We start from the raw sequence: 23904 nt of genomic DNA, 5'->3' as shown, positions 1-23904 counted from the left end.
TTGAAAATAAAGGACTACCATATCTGATGTTTCCTACATATACACTTATATATTATTTTCTCTATCCTTTTAGGGCCACTTCTGTATGACTCCACAGACTGGGGAGATTTTAATTGATGGTTCTTCTTCTCTTAAATACAAAGAATGATTCTGGAATCCCTATTCTTAATAGAGATGTGATCACAATGCAGAGATATAAGCATACTATGCCTGTTCTAAGGGAAAAAAGATCTTTTCTGTCAGGAATATAGTTAGCTACTGCTTTAATATAGACCACGGGAATTGATCCCATAAAATCCATTCTTGAAATTTTTCAAAATTCAGCAATTACATGTTCAAAAATTTAATTATTCATTAGGACAAAATTATTTGAGAAAAAAATCGACAAGGTTTTATCAAATTTTAAAAGTACCACAAAATTCTAAAAAAAAAATCCAGAGTAGTATTATTAATGCTATCAAAATAATTGTTGATGATAGCATTAAATATAATTCATTATTATTAATAATAATTGAGTAGCTGTGAAAAGCGGTGTGAAACTGCCTCAGTCTGATGAATTTTTGTATTTTAGAAAAAATAATATACAGAAGATCTGATGCATATATGTATGTTTCCATATAGAAAGACATAAAGAGAGACTTGGTAAGACAGTATTGACGCAGAAAAAGTTTCTCAAACTAGATCAGGCTATGTTAAATAGCCTTTGGCAATGGTTGTATGAAAAATTAATTAAGAAACTACTTAGAATATTTAGGTATCTGTGTCATATAATGTAATAAAGCAAAAAATAGAACATTGAAAGGCTAAAAGAGACTAGTTTTGTTACTTTTTGATATTCAAAAAAAGAGAAATACATAAAAGAATAAAACTTGCTATAGATGCTGTCCTGGTTAGTCTAAAATTATTCTACAAAAGAAGGAATAAAAGTTAACTGTGTATTTTCACATGGGAGGTAGACATGTTATGGATGAATTATGATAGTCCTTTCGGTCACCTGTCATTTCCCAAAAAGAAACCTTTGCTTTCATAGCTGAGGTCTCTTGATATCATACACACAAAAGAAATACAGACAGGATTGAACTGAAGATAGGATTCAAATACTTCTAGTAGTAGGGTAACTTAGAAAAATTTGTAATAGCTGTTCCCTGGCTACTATACAGTGGTGTGTGAATAAATCCATTTGTCAATTAAAAGAACACTGAGAAGAAACACAAATACTTCTATGTATACAATGTCATACGGTGATATGGCTGATCTTTGTGAAAAATATTGAAACTTTATAAGTTTCTTAAACAGCACTGATTTAGCATAATCCTCTATTTTTATTAGGTCAGATTAGCTTGCTTTTTTGAAAATTGTCTGAGCATAAAGACATACATTTGGGGGCCTAACTTGGAGGTCATCTTTTAAAAATTAGTATTTAAAATGTCAGGGATAAAGAGGAAGTGAGAGTGCGTGTATCTGATGAACTTGATTGAAAATAAATTGTTTTGAACCTGCAGAGATTCTTCATAGATAACCAGAAAACTGTGGCACATTAACTCTAAGAAAGTGATATATTCTTGAATCATTTTAAGCATAGATTCTAAGTGACTATTTCTGACCACAGTAGATGCATTCTTATATCTTCATTTCAAGCTAAATATTTCTTCCAGTTCACAGATATGAAGTACATCTCTCAAATGTTGGATATTAGCACTGTAGCACTGTCATTTGGTTGTTCATCGATTTGCTCGAGCGGGCACAGTAACATCTCCATTGTGAGACTTATTGTTACTGTTTTTGGCATATCAAATGCGCCACAGGTAGCTTGCCAAGCTCTGCCATGTAGGTGGGGATACTCTGGGTAGCTTGCCAGGTTCTCCGAGAGGGATGAAGGAATCGAACCCGGGTCGGCCGCATGCAAGGCAAATGCCCTACCCACTGTGCTATCGCTCCAGTCCATGGGATATTAAAGCTTTGATCTTATTATTCTAGGAACGTAAGCTTTGGATCATATAATTTTCATTTCTCCATATTGATAGAGATAACTTACACATTTAATCTATGTATTGCATAATCATGTTTAAATATATGCTTATTTTGTTCTGATAATTCTGGAACAATTATCTAACTATTTGATTTTTCATGTCATATTTGAAATGTAGATTTGATTTTTATATAAAATACTTCACAGTAAAATGATGATTTCTGAGACTTAAATTTTTTATGATATTCTTATTAATCCTAAATGTTTTCCATTGCAACTTATACGTTGAGTAGGGGTCTATTATTTCTAGTATGATGTATAATTACAAATTCTAATATTTATTTCCTTGGGCCAGACCTGGCAATGCTCAATTGATTACTCCTGGTTCTGCACTCAGGAATTATTCCTGGTGGTGGTGCTCCAGGCACAATATGAGTTGTTGAGAATTGAACTTAGGTCAGCCATATGCATAGCATGCACTCTGCCCACTAGTATTTTTTTTTTCTCTAGCCCCTGTGCATTTTATTTTAGACTTAGGGTTGAGTTTTTTTTTATGTGTGCATATGTGTGTAGTAGTAGGTAGTCATAGCAGTCGCAGTAATAGAAGTAGGAGTAATAGTAGTTTCATTGAAACCTATTTAGAAGAGTAGAAAAAGGGGGAAGAGTGTTCATGAGAGAGAACACAGGATTCTCTAGATTGGAAATAGGCAAATAGGCAAGCATGGAAACATGCAAGCAAGATGCATGTTCAAGGGAGAACATGGGCTTGAAGAGCCTTAGATACAACTTGTGTGAATTATTTTATTTTGGTTAGAGGACTATTGAGGTTCAGCATACGTTGGTCAGTGTAAAACTAAGACCAACTACCTTACACGTACACACCCTCTGAGACTCTTGGCTCTCTCTGCATAAAATACGGATAGTACATTAGCCTCATCGGGTCGAATGAAGATTTAATTCTTATTTAAAAAAAACCCACTTTGCCTACTATGAAAGACTACAAAAATAAACCTAACTCCAAAAAATATTTTTTATGAATAACTCTTTAATAAGAGTGACTAAATTTAGAAAAAAATCAAATTAAAATGCAGCTAAGCTATTGGAATATATGGACCTCAAACAAAAGGTAACCAATAGTTTATCTTTTTTCAGTATATAAATACATGGATATTATATGACTATGTAACAGTGCCTTACCTGAAAGTCTCCATATATGTTCCAAATGAAATAGTAAAAACACAGATTTTATAAATGTAGGAGGTGATTCTGAATACTTGTATAATATCACCAATTTTAATCACCTAACCCACAACTAGAAATATTTTTAATATAAAGGTATCTGAAACTTAACCAAAAAAACTTAACATTTTTATTATTTATGTGCTAATTAAATCCAAATTATTCAAGCTTGAATTGGCACACTAGTGGGTGAGGAGGATAAAAATGTCATTATAATCTTTGAAGACCATAAACTGGAATTTCCTGATATTCAAGAGATGCCTAAGCAATATTTTTACTATCCAACATTTAAATATGCCAAATTAAGTACTGCCTTGCATTTAGAATTTAAATATCACTCTTTTCACTCAAGCCAAAACTGGAAGAGGCAACAGAGTAAAAGTTTTATATTCTTTGGGGGGCGGGGGAGGGAACACATCTGGTTGATCTCAGGACTTACTCCTGCTTTGTGCTTGAGGGGATCACTCGTGGTGGTGTTTGGGGGACCATAAGGGTTATAGAGGACCATATAAGGGATTATAGGGGATACCTGGTTTGGCCGTGTGCAAGACAAGTACTCTCCCTGCTGTACTATCTCTACAGTCCCCCAAAATTTTATCCTCTAGGGAAGATTTTTAGCAAGTTCAGTAACTAAAAGCAGGAGTAACAATAAAATAAGCTGTACTGTATAGGAAATAGCATTTGCTACCACGAATTTATTAACTCCTGGTTCTGAGGAAATAGATATAAAATGCTGCAAGAAGGAAAGAAATGGTTCTACAACCATTGTAGTTATGCCTGAGCTTCCTATACTATAGTTACTACCTTTGTACATATGCTCTTTCAAAGGCAATATTTTACAGAGCTTTATTTTATCTTGTTTGTGTATGCTATACAACACTTTGCTATTATTATTATTTTTGCATGTGTTTAACTGACAAGAAAAACTGCTTAGCGATGATAGATTTTCTAGTCATGAATGCAAAGAAAAATTGATAAAAATCTTCTAAGATGATGCTAATCTGTTAACAGAAAACAAGTGCACTATGACTTTAAGATAATAACATCCATTTTCCCTTCTAACATATGTATTGCAGGTCTTTTGCCAGATTACTAAAATAAAGGTGTGGTAAATTGAGTTTTTCCATCAATCTAAATTGAGAAAATTAAGATGATGTATCAGGTAATACCTGATTTTAATTTGAAATTAAGTCCACTATTTATGTATTTTTTATTTTGTTTTTGAAACAATGAAATACCTTTTGTCTTCAAGACAGGAGGTCTCAGAAGAAACAAATTTTGTCCTCAAATGTAGATGCTTTCAAAGTTCTTAAAATTATTCAATCCTGATGTCTATTATTTCTTTTTTATACTGTTCAAGTCAGCTAGCTAGGTTAATTATGGGAAACAACATATTATGGAGAGGCATAATTACCAAAAAAATGTGGGTTCTGTAGGCAAAATGCCTGGATTCAAATCTCTCCTTTGTCACTTTCTAGTACTGTGGTATTGAGTAAATTATTGAGGCTTCTATTCTCCCTGTGTGTAATAAGAGAATGGCATTATTGGTCTCTTTATATTTATAATTGTGATAAAATCAGAAAATCATTATAAAGTATCTTATCTAGTTAAATGCTTTCAAAATACTAGCAAGTAGTGGCAGTAATCACTCTCCAAAAGAATACAAAAATGTGATATATATATATATTTATACATATGTATAACTACTTACATATATATGTATAAATATTACCTATTGTCATGTCATGGGACTTAATGTTTCTAAATTAGTATTACATAATAATCATTTGAATTTTATGTTTTATACTAAATGATCTTATAATTACTCCTTTTATAATCATAATTAATCATAAAAGTCAAATGGGATAATAACTGTTTTGTTCAGCATTGACAGAGATGCTGTCTCCAGATAAGGTAAAAGAAAGGAGTGATTTAAAAGGATGTACCTTGAAGCCAGGCTGTCTAGGTTCAATGCTCTGTTCTGCTGATAATTCAGTGTGTGACCTTGAGTAAAACAGGCATAATATATTAGTGCCTACTAATCATATGGCTGAGGAATAAATCAGGTCAAATATTTAAAACAATTCCAGGCATGTAACAAGTACTATGTAAATAGTATTATAATTCAGGTATGTGAACATTTGTAAGCATCTGAATGGATTAATTTCTGGGATTTTGTCCTGATTATTTTTGAGGAAATGTTTCTAGATTTTGCAAGCACATAATTCCATTATTTTAAATATTCTCTGACTTCCTAACGAACCAGCTGCCATAAGCCTTTGAATGCAGGGCATTTAGTTAGGAAATTAGCATTCCACTTTAACCACCTAGGCTTAAAAGATGAATATGGAATAATTATGCCAAAACAATGAAGATCTGTGAATTTCTTTGTTCATTATCTATGATTCCTCTGACATAGTTTTTCCTTAATTGAGCGCTATCCTATATCCCAGAATACTTTGAATCTCAGTTGTCCAGTTTGCAAATCTACATAAATTAGTGATATTACTGCCAAATCTCCACAGTATCTATGTGAATTTAGTTTAGCTCACAAAATAATGTATTCTCTTCCCCAATTTGTCATTAAAATTTTGTTATAAAAAACTATTTGAAAATATACTCCTAAGAATACAAAATGACTCACATATGTTCATTAGCATGAGACAATGCATTATGAACATTACAACTAAATGACATTTAAAAAGTTATCACCCACACAATTAGAGAAACATTATTTTTTTCTAATTATTAAAATAGATAAGTCAATCTTGTGAAATATGTAGCAGTACTTCTGAAAGGGGGTGGTAAGTATAAATGCGGTGCATGTCCATTGTTTACAATATAGCTAAGTAATAATATCACAAATAGGCACTATTTCAAACTAACATTCCACTAAATTAACTTATTTGATACAGGTAAGAGGACTAAAAGGACACCGTTATAACCCTAAATGCTGACTGCAAAATTAAATTGTCTTGGAATATAATTGCTGCTTCACTGCAAATGCATTTTGGTGAGGTGGGAAGGCACAAACTGGGAGTGCTCAGTGCTTACTCCTGGCTATGCACTCAGGGGTCCCCCTGGCAGTACTTGGAGAACTATACAGGGTGCTAGAGGTCGACACAGGTTGACTGCATGCAAGGCAAATGCCCTACCCTCTGTACTATTGCTCCAGCCCACAAATGCATTTTTTAATGTAGTTCTTCTAAGTACATAAATTAAGCTCCTGGCACACTTTTGTGTGTATTAAGTGTACAATTACACCATCATTGTTCTGCTCTTGTAGGTTTTCTCATGTACCCTAGAGCAAATCTGCTGCTTGAGTTGATCATTACTACATAGCAATGTGCTTGCACTATCTTGTGATACCTCACTGTATAAAGTATTTTAACGCTCATCAGTCTGGGATGATTAAAAAAAAAAAAGCTCTCTTGATCGTCTTGCTCTTTAACACTTATGGTTGAAGATGCAATTTCACATGAATCTCCCTCAAAAATGTATTTTACATAAAAAACTAAGATCTTTTGGGCAGAGGGTGTGAGGGAGTCCCTAACGAATTCATGGCCGTCTAGGAGCTGGTGGTTCATTGCATTAGGGTCCAACGATGCAGTATTGCTTAGACCCTGTGGTGGCAAGGATTATCTGGTCATCTCACTGGAGCTAAGGGACCTTCAGGGCTGTATTGGGTAATGCTAGGGGGACCCTGTGGTTCTGGGGATTGGCTGTGTGTACTTTAATACTGGAATCTTCCTCTCTGGTCCTTAACTCAAAGAATGAATTACTTCTAAAAGCAGTTAAGGGAAATAATAGTCCTGAAAATAGGATGAGCATTTGGCTGGTGATCCTAAAATACAAATAGGAATTATTGATACAGGATTGGCCTCAATTTTTGATTTATTTTAAAGCCTGGAGCACCAAGGGTTGTCTGTGCTATCTGTTTAATACTTCGACAAAGTTTTGTAGCAAATATTTAGATCTAACAGTGCTTCAATACTGGGACCCAATTTAAAAAGAAAATCTTCCTATATCAACATTACTGAGGAATAGTGCTTGATTCTGATAAGAGTTCTATACCAGTGTTATATACTAGTGTTACTTTCTGCTACTTTTGGAACTCTACTATTTCTCTTATCTAGACTGAGAGATCTTTAAATGAATGATCCAGAGGTTAATGTGCTTGACTTGCATGCAGAGAATCTTGATTTGATATCCAGTACCACAAACAGACCCTGAGCCATACTAGGAAAGTTCTCTGAACAGAGCTAGGACTAAGGCCTGAGTGCAATCAGGTAAGTTAAATACAAAATAATAATAATGATAATAAAAATAATAATATAGTGGAAAAGGGCTGGAGCAATAGCACAGTGGTTGGGCGTTCGCCTTTCACTCGGCTGACCCAAGTTCGATTCCTCCGCCCCTCTCGGAGAGCCTGGCAAGGTACCGAGAGTATCGAGCCTGCGCAACAGAGCCTGGCAAGCTCCCCATGACATATTCAATATGCCAAAACCAGTAACAATAAGTATCTCAGTGAGAGACGTTACTGGTGCCCACTCAAACAAATCGATGAACAATGGGATGACAGTGACAATATAATAGTGATAATGAGATCTCTCAGTATCTGAGATTCCTATCTGCTAAGTGAGCTTTTAGTTCTTTCTATCATCCAGATGGCTTTTCTTTTTTTTGTTGTTTTTATTTTTGTTTTTTAAGGAGGTCAGGTGAGGGGTAGGGGGAACAACTCACTACTAGCTCTGTGCTGGGGAATCAGCACTGCCTCTAGGTAACATTCACTAGCCAACAAAACAAAACATTCCCTGATTTCTATTTGGGTAGTTAAATTTACTCAAGGTCGGAAAAAGAAATTATTAAGACTCTCTTCCTGCTATACCTCTATTAAGGTAATTTTGAAAGGCAACAGTAAAATGGGATTCAGTCATATTTTTTTCTGAGAAAATAGCAAAAAGTCTTCAAAATGAGAAAACAGTTATTTTAAATTCTCTGGGGAATCTGAATTTACTTTAAAAATACTGTATGTAAGTAGATATTTTCCATATATCAGCATTTAGAATTCATATTTTTAGAGACAGTTGATATTTTAAAAACTCGATCAAAGGGATTTTTTTCATTAAATGTGATTTTAGTTTCATTCATAGACTCATCTTATTTTTAAAGGAAAAATTTGAATTGGCAGTTTTTATCCACTTTAATATTTTACCAGATTAAACTTTTAAAGTAACTTTCTGGCAAAGTCCAAAAATTACAACCTCACTAATTATGAGAACCGGCAGAAAGAAGTAAAATCAAAGGAAAAAATTTTTGGAAAGAAGGCCTATACTTTGGGAAAAATTGTCTTTATTGGCCTAGATATTATTACTGTGAGGGCACCATTTCTTCTTTACTTTCCAGTTGATTGCAAATCATAGATACAAATGACTTTTAGCTAGTATCGTGCCTAAAATATAGCTCTCCTCTCCATCACTAACTTCTTCCACAAAATGGATTTTAGAGATGATAATTTTATAGATGGTATAGATCTTTGGGCAAAAAAAAAAAAATCTCTTCTGTGAGTTGCAAAATTGGAGTCCTGTTCTTGAGGTCAGGGAAGCAGAGGGCTAGTAATACTTTACTTTGGGAGATTTTTGTTTTTCTTTTTCTTTTTCTCAGATGTTTCCATTTCTAGTTTATTATTTAAATACAGTCACAGTTCACAAGTTCCAAATTGTTAAAGGTAATAAAAATACCAATCTTTTTGTGGCTGGAGAGATAGTGCAATAGATAAGGCACTTGGCTAGAATGCAGACAACTTTTTTCATTTCTTTGCACTACATACATTTCTTCAAGTCCCACCAGGAGTGATCTCTGAACACAAAACTAAGAGTAATCTCTGAACACCACTGGGTGAGTCCCAAAATCCAAAGTATCTTTTTAAAATACGAGGCTAGATACTTATAATGACTTAGATTTGGTATACCATAGTTTATACATTTTTTTTCACAATTGAATAAAGAATGGGCCATTCAAGAACATACACTCCATAAACAGAATGAAGATTAAGTACAAGCTTTGATGGCTCAGAATTTCCCATATTATTTCCAATTAAAAGGACAGGGCCCACTAACTAAATCAGGGGTTTTGAAAGATGAAATGTCCACTCTAAGGCCATTGTAGATGACAATCTTGGGTTTATCATTTATGACACATTGGCCATTGGTAGTTGCTGTGTTCAATTTGTGGGTTCTCATAAACATGACCGAAAATGATGGCTTCCTTTAAAAAAAATGATCAGATGATTCACTTTCTTTACTGATCATTGCTGCTCTTTGCCTTCTGATCTCTAACACTGTACCAACTTGTCTTCTCCCCCTAAAATCAGGGGGTACCTGTAATGCTACCAATAACTATAAGAAACAATAGGTCACAGTAAATCCTGTAACATGGTGTACACACCTGCTGTCTGTGAGAAATAAACCGAGATGAGAGATCATTTCTGGAGATGTTTTGAATCTTTATTCCTCAAGGAAACTTCTGTCCCTTCCTCAGAATCCGACCAATATACTAGTATTCGCCACTATAGTGCTCCAACATAGAGCAAGAATTTGTTTTGTTTTTTTTTTTTTGAGTGTGGAAAAATCAAAAATTGTCATCAGGCACAGCAGAAACCTTCTCTTTCTACTTCTCCATGCGAACTTGAAGAGTTCTACACGTTTGCCTAAGGAACAAACACATGTCAGGTACTCCACTGTTCAACAGAATATTACAGAAAGCAAAGCGGGAAGAAAGGGAACATTTCAACAGGTATAAAGGGACAACAAGACAGTAACTTCCTTTATTTCCATAAAAGCTTAGATTGAGGAAGATTTTGCATGTCTCTCTAGAGCATTATAAACTCTTAGAACATTATTTTTTATTTTAGAGAAACACACATTAAGTGGGACCTAAAATAAATAGCTTTTATGAGAAAATAATACATGGATAGTAAATACTTCTCTCAAATATATGGGCATTTACTCTGCACAAACTTAAAAGTTCATTTAAATCAGATAGAGCACATAGAAATCAACATTTTTAACCTAAAAGGGTGAAAATAGAAGAAACAATAGTTTATAGTAATGTTTAGCTAGCACTCAAAAATCTAACATATGCAATCTTTACTATTTCCTAAACATTCAACCCACAATAATTTACTGAAACATGAACATAAATCACTCATATTTTAAGGCTGAAAAATACAGCTGAGTTACTTAACTAATGTATGGGTATAACTACATCTGATCATTTATTTTTGAACTCAGCTCTCTTATTTTCTACAAATCAGTTCTGTATTTTTTATTGACAGTCTGAATGGAATGATGACACTTTTACTTTGTATTTAATTTAATTTAATTATGACACTTTTAATATGGCATAGCTTTATGACATAGTATGGTTTCAGAAGTTTTGTTTATACTATTTCCAAAAAATTGCCCAGAGATTAAAAAGTGAAAAGAAAACTGTTGATGACCTTGGCCTCCCTGCATCTAATTGGATGAAATTCTGATCTGAGGAAGTGTAGTGTTGGGTTCAGTCACTGTGTTAACTCATTTATTGGCTTGAGATAGAGTAAACACAGTCAGGAAGGGCTCAGGCTCAGGGAAAACATATGACTGAAGACAAAGGATTAAGCTTGAGAAAATTTAGAGGAGCTCTTTGTAATTTAGAAAGAGCAAAGAACATTTGGGAAAATATGTACTTACATTTTTCTATTCCTCCATTTCCCTTGCATTGTTATAAAGCACATGGGAAGTCTTTGGGGGAAATATTCGTTAATTTCATGTATCCTCACTGAATATTTTTGGAATGATAATCTTTCTCCATATGTCTTATAGCTAATTAGTTTCTAGACCCAAGTCATCTTTTTAATCTGTTCTCTACTAATTGTCCCACTGCCACTGTCTTAATTGAGGCCTCTATTCTATATAGTTTGTAGTGTTGCAGTAATATTCTAATTTGCCTCCCCAAATTGTCTTCTTTTCTACAATTCTTTTCCCTTAGACACTACTACAGACTTTTTTTTTTTTTCAGAATCATGGTAAAAATTATAGATGGAAACCATCCCAAATGATCTAGAAGAAAGTTCTTCATGATTTGAGCTTAACATACCCACTCTCATTCCTTTTCATTCTCAACTCCTCTCTGAGCCCTAGAGGATCAATTTCAATCCAATATATTTACTCCTCTTAGGACTAGAGATGTTGATTCATGTCTCCTTTGTGCATATTTTACCTTTTTGCCTTTCAAGTCTTACAAGAACTGTTACCAAAATTCATTCATAAGTTACTGTGATTCATGTAGTTAGCATTTTGTCAATACTTTTATTATAGCATAATATTGTGTAAATAACAAATGGCCATGCCATGAGGAATACCATATAAAAACAATAAGCACATATTCATTTCTCCTGTGATGAACAGAAATCTAGTGCACAAATGATTCCCATATTTGTTAAAATGAAGTGTGAAACAATGAATGAATGGGTGGATAGATGACTGTTTAAATGAATTAATGAATGATTATGAGACGAGAAATTTTTCTTCCAACTAAGAAAAACAAAAGTGACTTTTTGGATTCTCTGTGAATAGAGAACAAATAGGGGAATAACTAAGTGACCTCAAAGGTCAGTTCTTCCTTTTAAAAAAATTTTAAGAATCATTCCCATGATTCTGTAGCTAAGGAATTTCAAATTAGAGAAATACCTGGGTCCTAACATCAGCTTCACATTCACACCTTAGATATTTAAATTTATTCTCATTTGGAAATGGTCTGATTTTTAAAACAAAATTAATTCATGAAAATAATAATGCAAAGAGATAATAGCAATCTGTGATGCTTTAATTGGTTTTAGACTAACCATTTGGGATATAGAAAACGTTCAAATAGATACATCAAGTTTGAAATATTAACTGTAATGAATATGATAAAATCAGTTAGAAATTATGATAATTTTTAAAAAATTTATTATTGTCTCTTGAGCATTTCTTTAAAAATTGCCCACATAGTGTTATGCAGCAGTTTTATAATTAATCCTTGGCAACAATTATCCTCCATATAAGTATTTCAGGCTCACTTGGCACATATATAGAATTGTAAATAAGTTATCAGAGAACGTAAACAAACACCACAGTGATTGATTTGCCCACAAATATTTATAATATAAATCTATTTTATGTCTATGTGCTATATAAATATAACAGTATTTTGACATTATATAGTGACTTATATAGAATTACATAAATTCAGATGCCTGACTTTCACCCATTTACCTTTTTTTTTTCTTATATAGAGGCTGCTATTTTAAAGGACAAAGTGAAGGTTTATATAGAAAAAGATAAGATATTACATTTTTTGTTCTAAACTCATATACCAATGGTATCCAATTTCAATTCTCTTCAACTTTTCAGGGAAAGCTTGACGGTTGCTCACATGCTGGTCACCATCTTTTGCCTCCAGGTTTAGATAATTAATAATCATTGATAATCACTGATAATCACTGATATCAGTAGACAATTCAGTGTACATACAGTGTATTTTCTTCCTTTTTTTTTACTATTGTTTTTTCTTGGAATGTGCAGAATTATTCCATGAAATTGTGCCCCACTTATTCATTACTATCATTAGTGCTTCTTGCTAATTAAAACTTTGCCAAGTTTTTATCTAAAATAACTAGAGCTTGAGATCACATTTTGGGGTTTCCAATTTAGTACATCATGTTCTGCGCATATCTCGTCCTTTCATTCACTTAACTGAATATTCATTAGGCGTATGCACAGTGGCAGGAACTGCATTTGACTAATATTGGTCTGGTTCATACTAAGTGGGAGAAAACTCTTCCCCATGTGAAGACTGTCAGTTTCAAGTGACGTGGAAGAGGAATTTCTGAGGCAGGGAAAACCTTGCTGAGGAATTGAAATGTCTGGGCCCAGCACTCAGCCTGTCTGGACTCCTTGTAGGTTTTTACTGAAGCTTCAAGGCAGAAGAAAGAATGTGCAAATGAGAAAAGAAAACCCTGGGAAGCAAAGGTAAGGGAAGCAATGTAATAGCAATGAAGCAAGCAAGGGGGAGAGTTGTAGGAGATAAGGTCACACTAACTTGTTCATACTCCGTGATTATTGGCAAATACTCTCTTTGCTACCACGTTAGGATAAACAGCAGGATATCCCGCACAACAAGTGCGCACACACACACACACACACACACACACACACACACACACATATGCATAAAACTACTTTGAAATCAGCAAAAAACACTGTGGTTCCCTATCCTAACTTTTCCAAAAGTTCCATTTCTGGGAATTGGTTCTGAAAAAGTGTTTTTTTTCATGTAAGCCCGAAAGCCACTACTCTTTCTGTCCAGAACGTGAAAATTGGGAAAGTGTTAGGAAAAGAAAAAGGTAGTGAGCAAGTATACCTGTGATCATAGCACTGCACTGTAGCACTGTCATCCCGTTGTTCACCGATTTGCTCAAGCAGGCACCAGTAACGTCTCCATTGTGAGGACGTTTTTGGCATATCGAATATGCCACGGGGAGCTACTTGTGAGCATATGAAAGTAAAATGTTTTCCCTGAGAGTTTTCAGCTGACCAGTAGAAAAGAATTCATAAATGTGTGATTAATATTCACTAGTGATCTACATATAATGAGACATCCATTAGTACAGATAACTAGTATAGAAAACCAATTATTAAAAGTTCATTTGTTTCTCTTCTGTATCACTTATGAGACAGCACTTGAGAGCATGTGCCTTCTCAAACTACTCAATTTTTTTTAGATAATAAAGTTCACAAGTATTATAAGTTCAGTGATAGAAAAATACCTTACTTTTATATTTCAGGTGTTCTGTGTTTGGGTTTGGCCCGAGCAATGCTCAGAAAACCATGCATTACTGGGGAAACAGCTGGGATAAATAATATGCAAAGGCAAATGCCGTAACTCTTAATATCTCCCCGGCACTAGTAATTTTCTAGTAACATTTTAACAATATTTTAAAACATTACAAGTGTATGCTTGTAGATTGGAAGAGAACAATGTGGGTTTTTTTATTAATGTTTTCAGTGTGTAGGTTTTTCACTTCATTAAATTTATACCTAATTAATTTTTGAAGCAAGTATAATGAGATTATATATTTAATTTCTTAAAGAAATTTGATTTCATTGAAATTTTACTGAATTTATTTATTAATTCAGGCGTGCAAGAGTCTCTTTCTTGCCCGCATGCCTGGCTGTCTTCCCGGGGCCCCTCGGAGGGGATGGGTTCCAGCTTCTCTCCCCACCCCGAGCAGAGCTCCCGGCAGCTGGAGACCACCGGAACCTAGCTACAGCCATGTGCGAGGCCCCTCTCCACACGTTCGGACAGGCCTCATGCATGAAGGTACCGGCAGAGGAACCCAGGTGTGTGTAATCCCATCAACAGTCAACATCCAGAGACTTAAAAGCAAGCTCCCAGAAGCTCCCAGATATCTTATAACCTACTTCTCCCTCTGGGAGAAACTGGCAAACTTCTGAGAGTTTCCTGTCCAAATGGGACAGCCTTGCAAGCTTCCCATGGTGTATTCATATACTAAATCCAGTAACAAGCTGGATCTCATTCCCCTGACCCTGAAAGAGCCTCCAGTGCAACTTCACTGGGAGGGCCCAGCCGAGAGAGACTTCTAAGATCTCAGGGAAAGGATGAATGCAGAGGTTACTGAGCCCGCTCGAGAAATCAACGATTAATGGGATTTCATGATTCATGATTGATTTATTATCATGGTTTTCTGGTGTAGTCATTCGGGTTTTCTATGTTTTAAGCCATACTATCCACATCCTAGACCAATGGTTTTATTTCTTCCTTTTCAGTTTGAATGCTTTGTATATATTTCCTCTGCCTATATTTCTTGTTGGACTAGAGTGATAGCACAGCAAGTAGGGTGCTTGCCTTGCACACAGCCGACCCCGGTTCGATTCCTCCATCCTTCTCAGAGAGCCCGGCAAGCTACCAAGAGTACTTCGCCCCAATGCAGAGCCTGGCAAGCTCCCCATGGCGTATTGGATATGTCAAAAACAGTAACAACAAGTCTCATAATTGGAGAAGTTACTGGTGTCCACTTGAACAAATCAATGAAAAATGGGACGACAGTGCTACAGTGCTATATTTCTAATTAGATTTCTAACATAGCTGAATAATTGTGAGAATGGCATCTTTTCCCTAATCTTGTTGAAAAGTTGAATTTCTTTTCTTTATTGAGTATATTGGTAGCTGTCATCGCTGTGACTGTATCACTGTCATCCTGTTGCTCATTGTTTTGCTTGAGTGGGTACCAGTAACATCTCCTTTGTGAGACTTCTTGCTACTGTTTTTGGCATATCGAATATGCCACAGCGTGCGGGCGGGATACTCTGGGTAGCTTGCCGGGCTCTCCAAGAGGAGCTTGGGAATCGAACCTGGGTCGGCTGTGAGCAAGGCAAACGCCCTACCCACTGTGCTATCATTCCAACCCCTCTTGATGTATTAATTCTTTTAATCAATATATAAGGTGCATCATTATCTCTTATTACCTTCTTTATACTGACCTCTTTTTAGACTGACAGAAGCCTGGTTGTCCCTTCATTTTTCTAGTCTGTTTTTTTTTTTTCTAGGTTTTCACTCCACATCTGCTGGGTGTGGTCCCAAAACAAAAAATGGTGACTTTTTAAAAAATTAATTAATAAATGGTTTGAAATATCTAAGCAGGGAGTGATAGTACAGCAAGTAGAGCACTTTCCAGACATGTGGCCGATTATGGTTCGATCCCCAGCATCCGATATGGTCCCCAGAGCACCACCAGTTATTTAAAATATTATATTTTATCATGCTGACCAATATCTTGGGTATATAAGACTCCATTAAGATAAATGCCTAATAATATATAGGGCATTTTCAAGGTATAGAACCCGTTTAGTGGGAAAATCTTGCTTTTAGAGTAAGAGTCCTAATTAAAATCTCTACTTGCTTTGTGAGCCAGCCTAAGCATGATATACCTTTGTTTCCATTTCTTTATTAAGCATTTTATTCCTACTGTGCAAAATTCTCATAGTGATTAATAATGATATTTAATTATGTTATTAAATGGCATCGTATTTAATTACATGTCACATGCATTTTATGTAATAAACCCTGGACTGATACTAATTTTTTAATTCTGTTTATTTGTTTGATTTTGGTTTTGGGCTTCATCTGGGAATGCTCAGGGCTTACTGTTGACCATGCTCAGGGGTCACTCGTGGTGATACTCAAAGGATCATAGTAGTACTGAGCATAGAACTAGGGTTGACCCCTGCAAGCACCTTACCTCCCCCCTTACTTTCTCTTTGGCTCCTCATTATGATATTGCTAAGATAGCTGGCAAGCTACCCATGGCGTATTCAATATTCCAAAAACAGTAACAACGAGTCTCACCGTGGAGACTTTACTGGTGCCTGCTCGAGCAAATAGATGAGCAACAGGATGACAGTGACAGTGACAGCCGTCATACATGGCCTTAATTATGATAAGGTATGATTTCCTAAGCCCACTTTGCTGGTATTTTATTGTAAATGGACATTGATGTCTGTCATGTGCTTTTTCTGTAACTATTGAAATGATTATATGACTTTTTTTCTGGTTTGTGTGTGCTGCCATGAGTTAAATCCTGGGTTGACATGTGAAAGCATGTTCTTTATCATGCAGTTCCATTTCCAGCCTCAAGAAAGTCACTTTTATCCTTGATATCATTAAGATATATCACATTGTCTTTATTTTCTTAACACATGTTGAAGCATATTCTATGCACCCTTTTATTAACTTTTGTTTCTTTGTTTTTTTGGCTACATCCAGCGACACTCAGGGATGATTCCTGACTTTCAGTGATTGCTCACTCCTGGTAGTGTAACCATATGTGGTTCTGGAGATTTGAATGTATTTGGCTGAATTCATGTAAAGAATCTTAACACCTGAACTATCTATCTAACTCCATTTTATATTCACTCATCTTTATTTAAAAGCCTGTTTTATGTAATATAGTTTGACTGTGCCAGATTTTATTTGCATTTCCATTTGCACAGGGGATGTTTTCCAATTCCCACACAGTGAGTCTGTGTTTTGTCCCCACATTGGAAATAGATCTCAGGTTGGCAGCATATAACTAAATCTTGCGTTTGATTTCTTTCAATCACTCTAAATCTTTTTTTTCTGGCAATGCTCAGGGGTTACTTTAATATATTGCCAGGATTGAACCCAGCCAATGCATTATTGCTGTATAATTGCTCCAGTCCCTCTATATTTTTGACTGGAGAATTTATTTCATTGATATTTATAACCAATAAGTATGATTGGTATATGTTGCTATTTTGTGTTTTATTTCTATGCTTGTACTTGATCATTGTTAACTCACCCATGGCTTATTCCTTTCTCAAGTAGTCTGATAAGTTTTTTTCAGTGCTATGTTTAAGTTTCTTAATTTTTTTCCTGTTGTATGAAGTTCACTTACCATGAAGTTCATTAATATCCTCCTATGTATATAACAGTGTTATATATGTAAGTTGACATAAGTTATACACATAAGTTGACTTCCCTGCTTCCTTTTCATTGCTAAAGTTATTATAATTATTAAGGATTACAAGCTACACATGAGGATTACAAGCTACACATGAGATTGTGGTACTCTTACACGTTCTAGCTACAGTGCTTGCTGGGAGCTTCACTCCTAGCCACAGGACTTACACACCTTTTTACTTGTACGTGCACGTGCTGGGCTGCATAATTCTTGGTTTTAATACTTCCATCCTGTTATCTCAGTGCTTACATATACCTGACTGGAGAATGACTGTAAATTACTTGCACCACTAGGAATTGCAGCAGAACTGTCAGGATTATGCTAGTGTATGCAATGAAACTAGTGACCGAATTTATGGCTTCATACCTGTAAAACATGCATTATAGCAACTGAGCTATTTCACGACCCCCTCTGTTATTTTTTATTTTTCCGTATTATAATTCAAATGCATCTTTTTCAAACAGTCAATACTTGCACTTGGGTCTTTTAATTCAGATTGACAAAGTTTTAAATGTCTCATAAGCAGAATATGGAAAAAGCACTTAGAAGATGATAGGAACAAAATTGAGAACAAAATATACTGTCTTCTTGATATTAAGAAAATTATCAGTGATTATTTCAAACTCAAATGACCTAAATGGTCTAATCGGGTATTTGTATTAGTACTTTGTTTCATCCTTTAGTGTAAAATTTAAAATTTTTGCAACACTTTTTTCTATTATTTTCCCCTTTTCCTATGTCTTCTAGCTGCTGACTTTTTAACAAATGCCATGGGGATTGCTCACATGCTTGGTTATGGCGCTAACATAGTGGCCAGAGGTGGCACTCTTTTAATTACAATTCTTGCTCATGAGTTCACTGGTGATCAGTGCAGTTATTGTCACCTGCTTACCAGAAGTCACACTCCGAGCTGTAGTGCTCAAATATATGTACCTGGCCATGTCATTGCTAAAATTAATGTGGCACTGAGCACATCAGAATTTCCAGTATCATAGGTTCCCAGAGAGACTGAACAGTGACTAAGGTATGTGTGTTGTGCATGCAGTGGATGTGGGTTATATTCATTTCCAGCATCCCCGTAAGGTCCCCTGAGCACTGCCAAGAGTGATCTCTCAGCAGAGAACCAGGAGTGAGCCCTCAGCATCACAAGCTGTGGCCTAAAATCCTCACCCCCATCAAAGAAAAAATAATTTCCAGTATCAAGCTCAACATATGTGGCAGCATCAAGGTTCAAACTTATGACTAAATATTTGCAAACCAGGGACGTTAGCCACAGAAGTATCTCCTATCCCTTTTTCCCTAAAATCTCACGTTTTAAAGTTTTCATATTCAGTTATATAAAGATGCTAATGCTACAATACTATTAAGTATTATTTTTTCGACTCTTGCCCGCACGCCTGGCTGTCTTCCCCGGGGCCCCTCGGAGGGGTGGGATTCAGCTTCCCTCCCTTCCCCGAGCAGAGTTCCCGTGGCCAAAGACCCCTGGAACCTAGCCACAATCATGCTCAAGGCCCCTCTCCACATGTTCAGACAAGCCTCACGCATGAAGGAACCGGCAGAGGAACCCAGGTGTGTGGAACCCAAGGCTGAGACCTCCAAGCCTGCTCAGATTGGGACTGGGCCTCTTCTGCACAGATTCCCCATTTTCCAGTAGCTAGGCGGTCACACCCAGGGACTGACCCCAGAGCTGTGTAATCCTACCAACAGCCAACATCCAGAGACTTAAAACCAAGATCCCAGAAGACATCTTACAGCCTAGTTCTCTCTCTGGTAGAACCTGGCAAGCTACTGAGAGTTTCCTGCCCACATGGGAGAGCCTCGCAAACTCTCCATGGTGTATTCATATGCCAAAACCAGTAACATTGATGGGTCTCATTCCCCTGACCCTGAAAGAGCCTCCAATGTAGACCATTGGAAAGGACGTGTAAAGAGAGGCTTCTAAAATTTCAGGGCTAGGACGAATGGAGATGTTATTGAGACTGCTTAAGAAATTTGACGATCAACAGGAGGAGGAGGAGGATGATGATGATGATGATGATGATGATGATGATGATGATGATGATGTTTTTGCTGGATTTTATATTTGTTGGTCTTCATATTTTCCTGAAAATTTTTTAGAGTGTGTTGGATCATGGCGATTAGAGGCTACCCCTAAGGCCTCTGTCCCTCTCAGAGAGCCCAGCAAGCTACAGAGAGTATCCCGCCTGCATGCCAGAGCCTGGCAAACTACCCATGGCATACTCGATATGCCAAAAGCAGTAACAATGGCTATCCTCATTCCCCTGATCCTGAAAGAGCCCCCAATATGCCATCAGGCTATACTAGCACGCGACAAGGATGAATGGAGACATTACAGGTGACCGCTTGAGCAAATCAATGAACAACGAAATGACTGTGATACAGTGATACAGTGATGTTGGATCATATTTACAAAACATTTTATTGAAATACTATGGGACTGGGGCTATCATATTCCACAAAAATGGATTTAAATAATATAAATTTTTATAAATTACATTTTTAATAAATTCATGCACATTCTGTGATTCATATTAATCCCTGTGAATGTGATTCTTGCAGTAGTCTGCATTTCTAATAAGAAATAAGAATAAATCAGAAGTATAACAAGAGGTTCAGGGACCAGAGAGATCTTACAACAGGTAGGGTATTTGCCTTGTATGCGGTCAATCAGAGTTCATCATCCTTTGCAGCTGCATGATATTCCATTGTATATATATATGCATATATATACACAATGTATATATATATATCACATCCTCATAATCTGGTTATCTCTCATTGGACATGTAGGTTGATTTTATTGTGTTGAATGCAGCAATGAATAATGGTGTGCATATGTTCTTTTGAGAGAATGTTTTTACATCCTAGGAGTAGATGCCCATACGAAGAATTGCTGAGTCCTGCAGAAGTTCAATTCTACGTTTACTGGGAACTCTCCAAAATGTTTTCCATGAAAACAGTGCTCCCATTCCTCTGTGTTTATTTGTAACCTATTTCTTTGTGCTCTGCTTCCCCAACTGGTCAATTACCTTTACCTCCTATTCAGACTCTGTTAACTTGTAGATACTGCTTTTCTCTTCTCCTTAGGTCCTTTGCATAACTAATTGAGAGCAAAGTCCTTTTTGTATAAACACAGGAAGACAGTTAATGCTCTACTTTTGTTACTTGGGAATTAATTGACTCCAAATAATATTCACTCCTGGGCATCTGATCTCTTGCGAGTCTTGATTTGGATCTCTGATGACAACTGATGCTGAGCATTTTTTCATGTACCTACTGACCACCAACCTGTCTTCCTTTATTCATTTTATTGCCATATTTTAATAGGGTTTTTGAATTTTGGGGGGTTGACTTTTGTGAGTTCTTTATATATCCTGGATATCAAATGGAAATATTTTTCCGTTATGTAAGTCGTCTTTTAGTTTTGGCTGTGTTTCTTTTGCCACGCAGAAGATCTTTAATTTTATGTAGTCTGATTTGTTTAGTTTTTATTTGCTGTCTTTGCCAGTTGTATTAGATCACTGAAGGTACCTCTGAGGTCCAAATCTTGAAGTGTTCTGTCTATGCTTTCCTCAATGTACTTTATAGTTTCTGGTCGGGCAACAGGGTCTTTGATCCACTTTAAATTGACTTGTGTGTGATATGTAAGATTTGAATCCAGCTTTAGTTTCTTACATGTAGCTATCTAATTTTCCCAGCACCATTTCTTGGAGAGGGTATTTTTACTCACTTCATCTTTTCAACCCCTTTATCAAAAAATAACTGTTCATACATATGGGGTTTTGTCATAGAGTGCTCTGTTCTGACTCATAGAGCAAAGGAACTCTCTTTATTCCAGTATTATGCAGTTTTCATCACTATAGCTTTATAATAAAGCTCCAAATTAGGTAAAATATTGCCTCCAAGTTTCTTATTTTTCCATAGATTTTGGCTATTTATACTCTTTTCTGATTCCATACAAAGTTTATTATTTGCTAGATCCTGGAAGTATGTTTTCTGAGTTTGGATGAAAATTGCATTGAATCTATATGATAGCTTAGGTCATTTTTACAATATTTATTCTTCCAATCCATGAATTTTTTTTATTTCCCTAAGCTCATCTTCTATCTTTCTTAAGTGATTCAAAGTTATCATTATATAGATCTCTCATGTATTTTTGTTTTCGCTCTTTTTGGGTCACACCCGGTGATGCACAGGGCTAACTCCTGGCTTTGCACTCAGGAATTACTCCTGGGGGTGCTTGGGGACCATACAGGATGCTGGAAATCAGACTTGGGTCAGCCATGTGCAAGGCAAATGCCCTACCCACTGTGCTTATCACTCCAGACCCTCTCATGTCTTATATAAAGCTGATTCCTAGTTACTTCATATTTTTGTATACTATTTTAAATAATATAGATTTCTTGATCACCTCCTCTGATTCATTCTTTGTACATATGAATGCAACTAATATTTGTTCATTGACTTTGGAGTGGGCCAATTTACTATTTTGCTTATTATTTGTATAATCCTTTTTGGTGAACTCTTTAGGGTCTTCTATGTATATTATCATCTCATCTACAAATAGTGATAATTTAAGTTCTTCTTATACAATTTGCATCCCTTTATTTTTTTTTCTCGCCTGATTGCTATAGCCAGGATTTCTAATACTATGTTGGTTAGAGGTAAAGAGTAGACATCCTTATCCTTACCTGATCTCAGAGGGAAATCTTTCAGTTTTCACCAATAAGGATGATACTGGCTGTGGGATTGTTATAGATGGTCATTAATATCTATTGTTCATCATTCATGAAGCAAAACTCTCAAATAAAGGAGGGATTATTTGAGCTCTGTGACTTGCCCTGACTTCTCTCCCTGTCTGCCAGAGCAGGTGAAATCCTTTATTTCACAGTCGTTCCTAAAGACTTTTGGATGCTACAATTTGAATTTAAGATGCCAGATATATGAGGTCTGACCTAATTTGTTATTTTTCAACAAGCTGTACTCCTTACAATCTATTAGTCTAACAATGTCTGTGTCCTTACGATGCTACTTCACTAGTAATGTAATTCAGTGTATAGTATATGTTTGCATAGAACAAGAGAAATTTGAAGAAATATATATTAAAAAAGAAAATACACATATATAAAAAAGAAAAAAAAGACAAATTTGAAGAAATATATAAGATCCAAGAACTCTTGAAGTGGGTCGGATAAAAGGGTATTGTTATGGGTGGATACTAAGGTTAGAGAGGGATTTGGGAAGGGCCTCCTTTGTCCCGGAGACCCAGGACGGGTTTGCAGATGGTGACACAGAAGTCACTAGGCAGGATGAGGGTGGAAACCTTTGACATGTATAAATGACAATTGATGGTATTCTTTTAAGGGAAGGAGGAAAAGAACGCTACTGTGACAACATTAAAAAATAATCCAGGGGCCGGAGCGATAGCACAGTGGGTAGGGCGATTGCCTTGCACGCGGCCGACCTGGGTTCGATCCCCGGCATCCCATCTGGTCCACCAAGCACCTAAGTGCAAAGCCAGGAGTAACCCCTGAGCATCGCTGGGTGTGACCCAAAAAGCAAAAAAATAAATAAAAAAAAAATAATCCATTTGAAAACTGAAATGCGCGTAAATTCAATTTTAGACCTTTTGTATGAATTCATCTTCTACCAAATTATCTAATATTTAAAGTAAATCTTTGAAATTCAACCCACGTAGCCTGAGGCATCTGCATTGCAATTATGTTTAGTAAAAAAAAATCACTCTTGTCTAATGTTCAAAATACCTGCTAAGAGTTACTTGCATTGAAGTGACACTCTTTTCCAGGTTGCCTGGGCTAGGACAAAAGCCGTTAGTGAGGACTCACATCCTAACTTCCTGCTGCCTTTATCCTGGAAATATGTCATTACAAAAATTGCATCGTGACCCATATAGAGTAGTTAATTCCTTATGGAAAATGAATTTTAATAAATAGCTCCTGAATACATAAGTCTTAGTTGTAAAAATAATGGCTCTTTAATAAGCATTGGTGACATTCCAAAAAATAAGCAGCATTTCTTGAAACATTGCTGCAGTCTTTTAAATCATGTACAATGCTAATAAATTTTT

The 23904-nt window shown here is 35.8% G+C and overlaps 1 protein-coding gene across 5 annotated transcripts in view; it reads right to left on the bottom strand.

Annotated features, from left to right (window-relative positions):
- Window positions 1–23904, bottom strand: part of TAFA2 (TAFA chemokine like family member 2) — a 568712-nt gene that overhangs the window by 2466 nt on the left and 542342 nt on the right. For 2 of the 5 annotated variants that reach the window (XR_008628541.1, XR_008628539.1), the window contains one exon: window positions 9656–9917. The exons of 1 other annotated variant lie outside the window; for it this stretch is intronic. Coding sequence is in view for 1 of the 4 variants with exons in the window: in XM_055126878.1 (XP_054982853.1) it covers window positions 5201–5212 (12 nt within the window). In the remaining 3 variants the exon portion in view is untranslated. Of the gene's footprint in view, window positions 1–5154; window positions 5213–9655; window positions 9918–23904 lie in introns of all 5 variants that reach the window. 2 more of the 5 variants (XR_008628540.1, XM_055126878.1) reach the window with 2 other exon arrangements.

This window comes from Sorex araneus, chromosome 2 (assembly GCF_027595985.1).
Source record: "Sorex araneus isolate mSorAra2 chromosome 2, mSorAra2.pri, whole genome shotgun sequence".
NCBI classification, from domain to species: Eukaryota; Metazoa; Chordata; class Mammalia; order Eulipotyphla; family Soricidae; genus Sorex; species Sorex araneus.
Note: the sequence above shows the minus strand (reverse complement) of the source record. Positions and strands in the feature narration are given on the sequence as shown.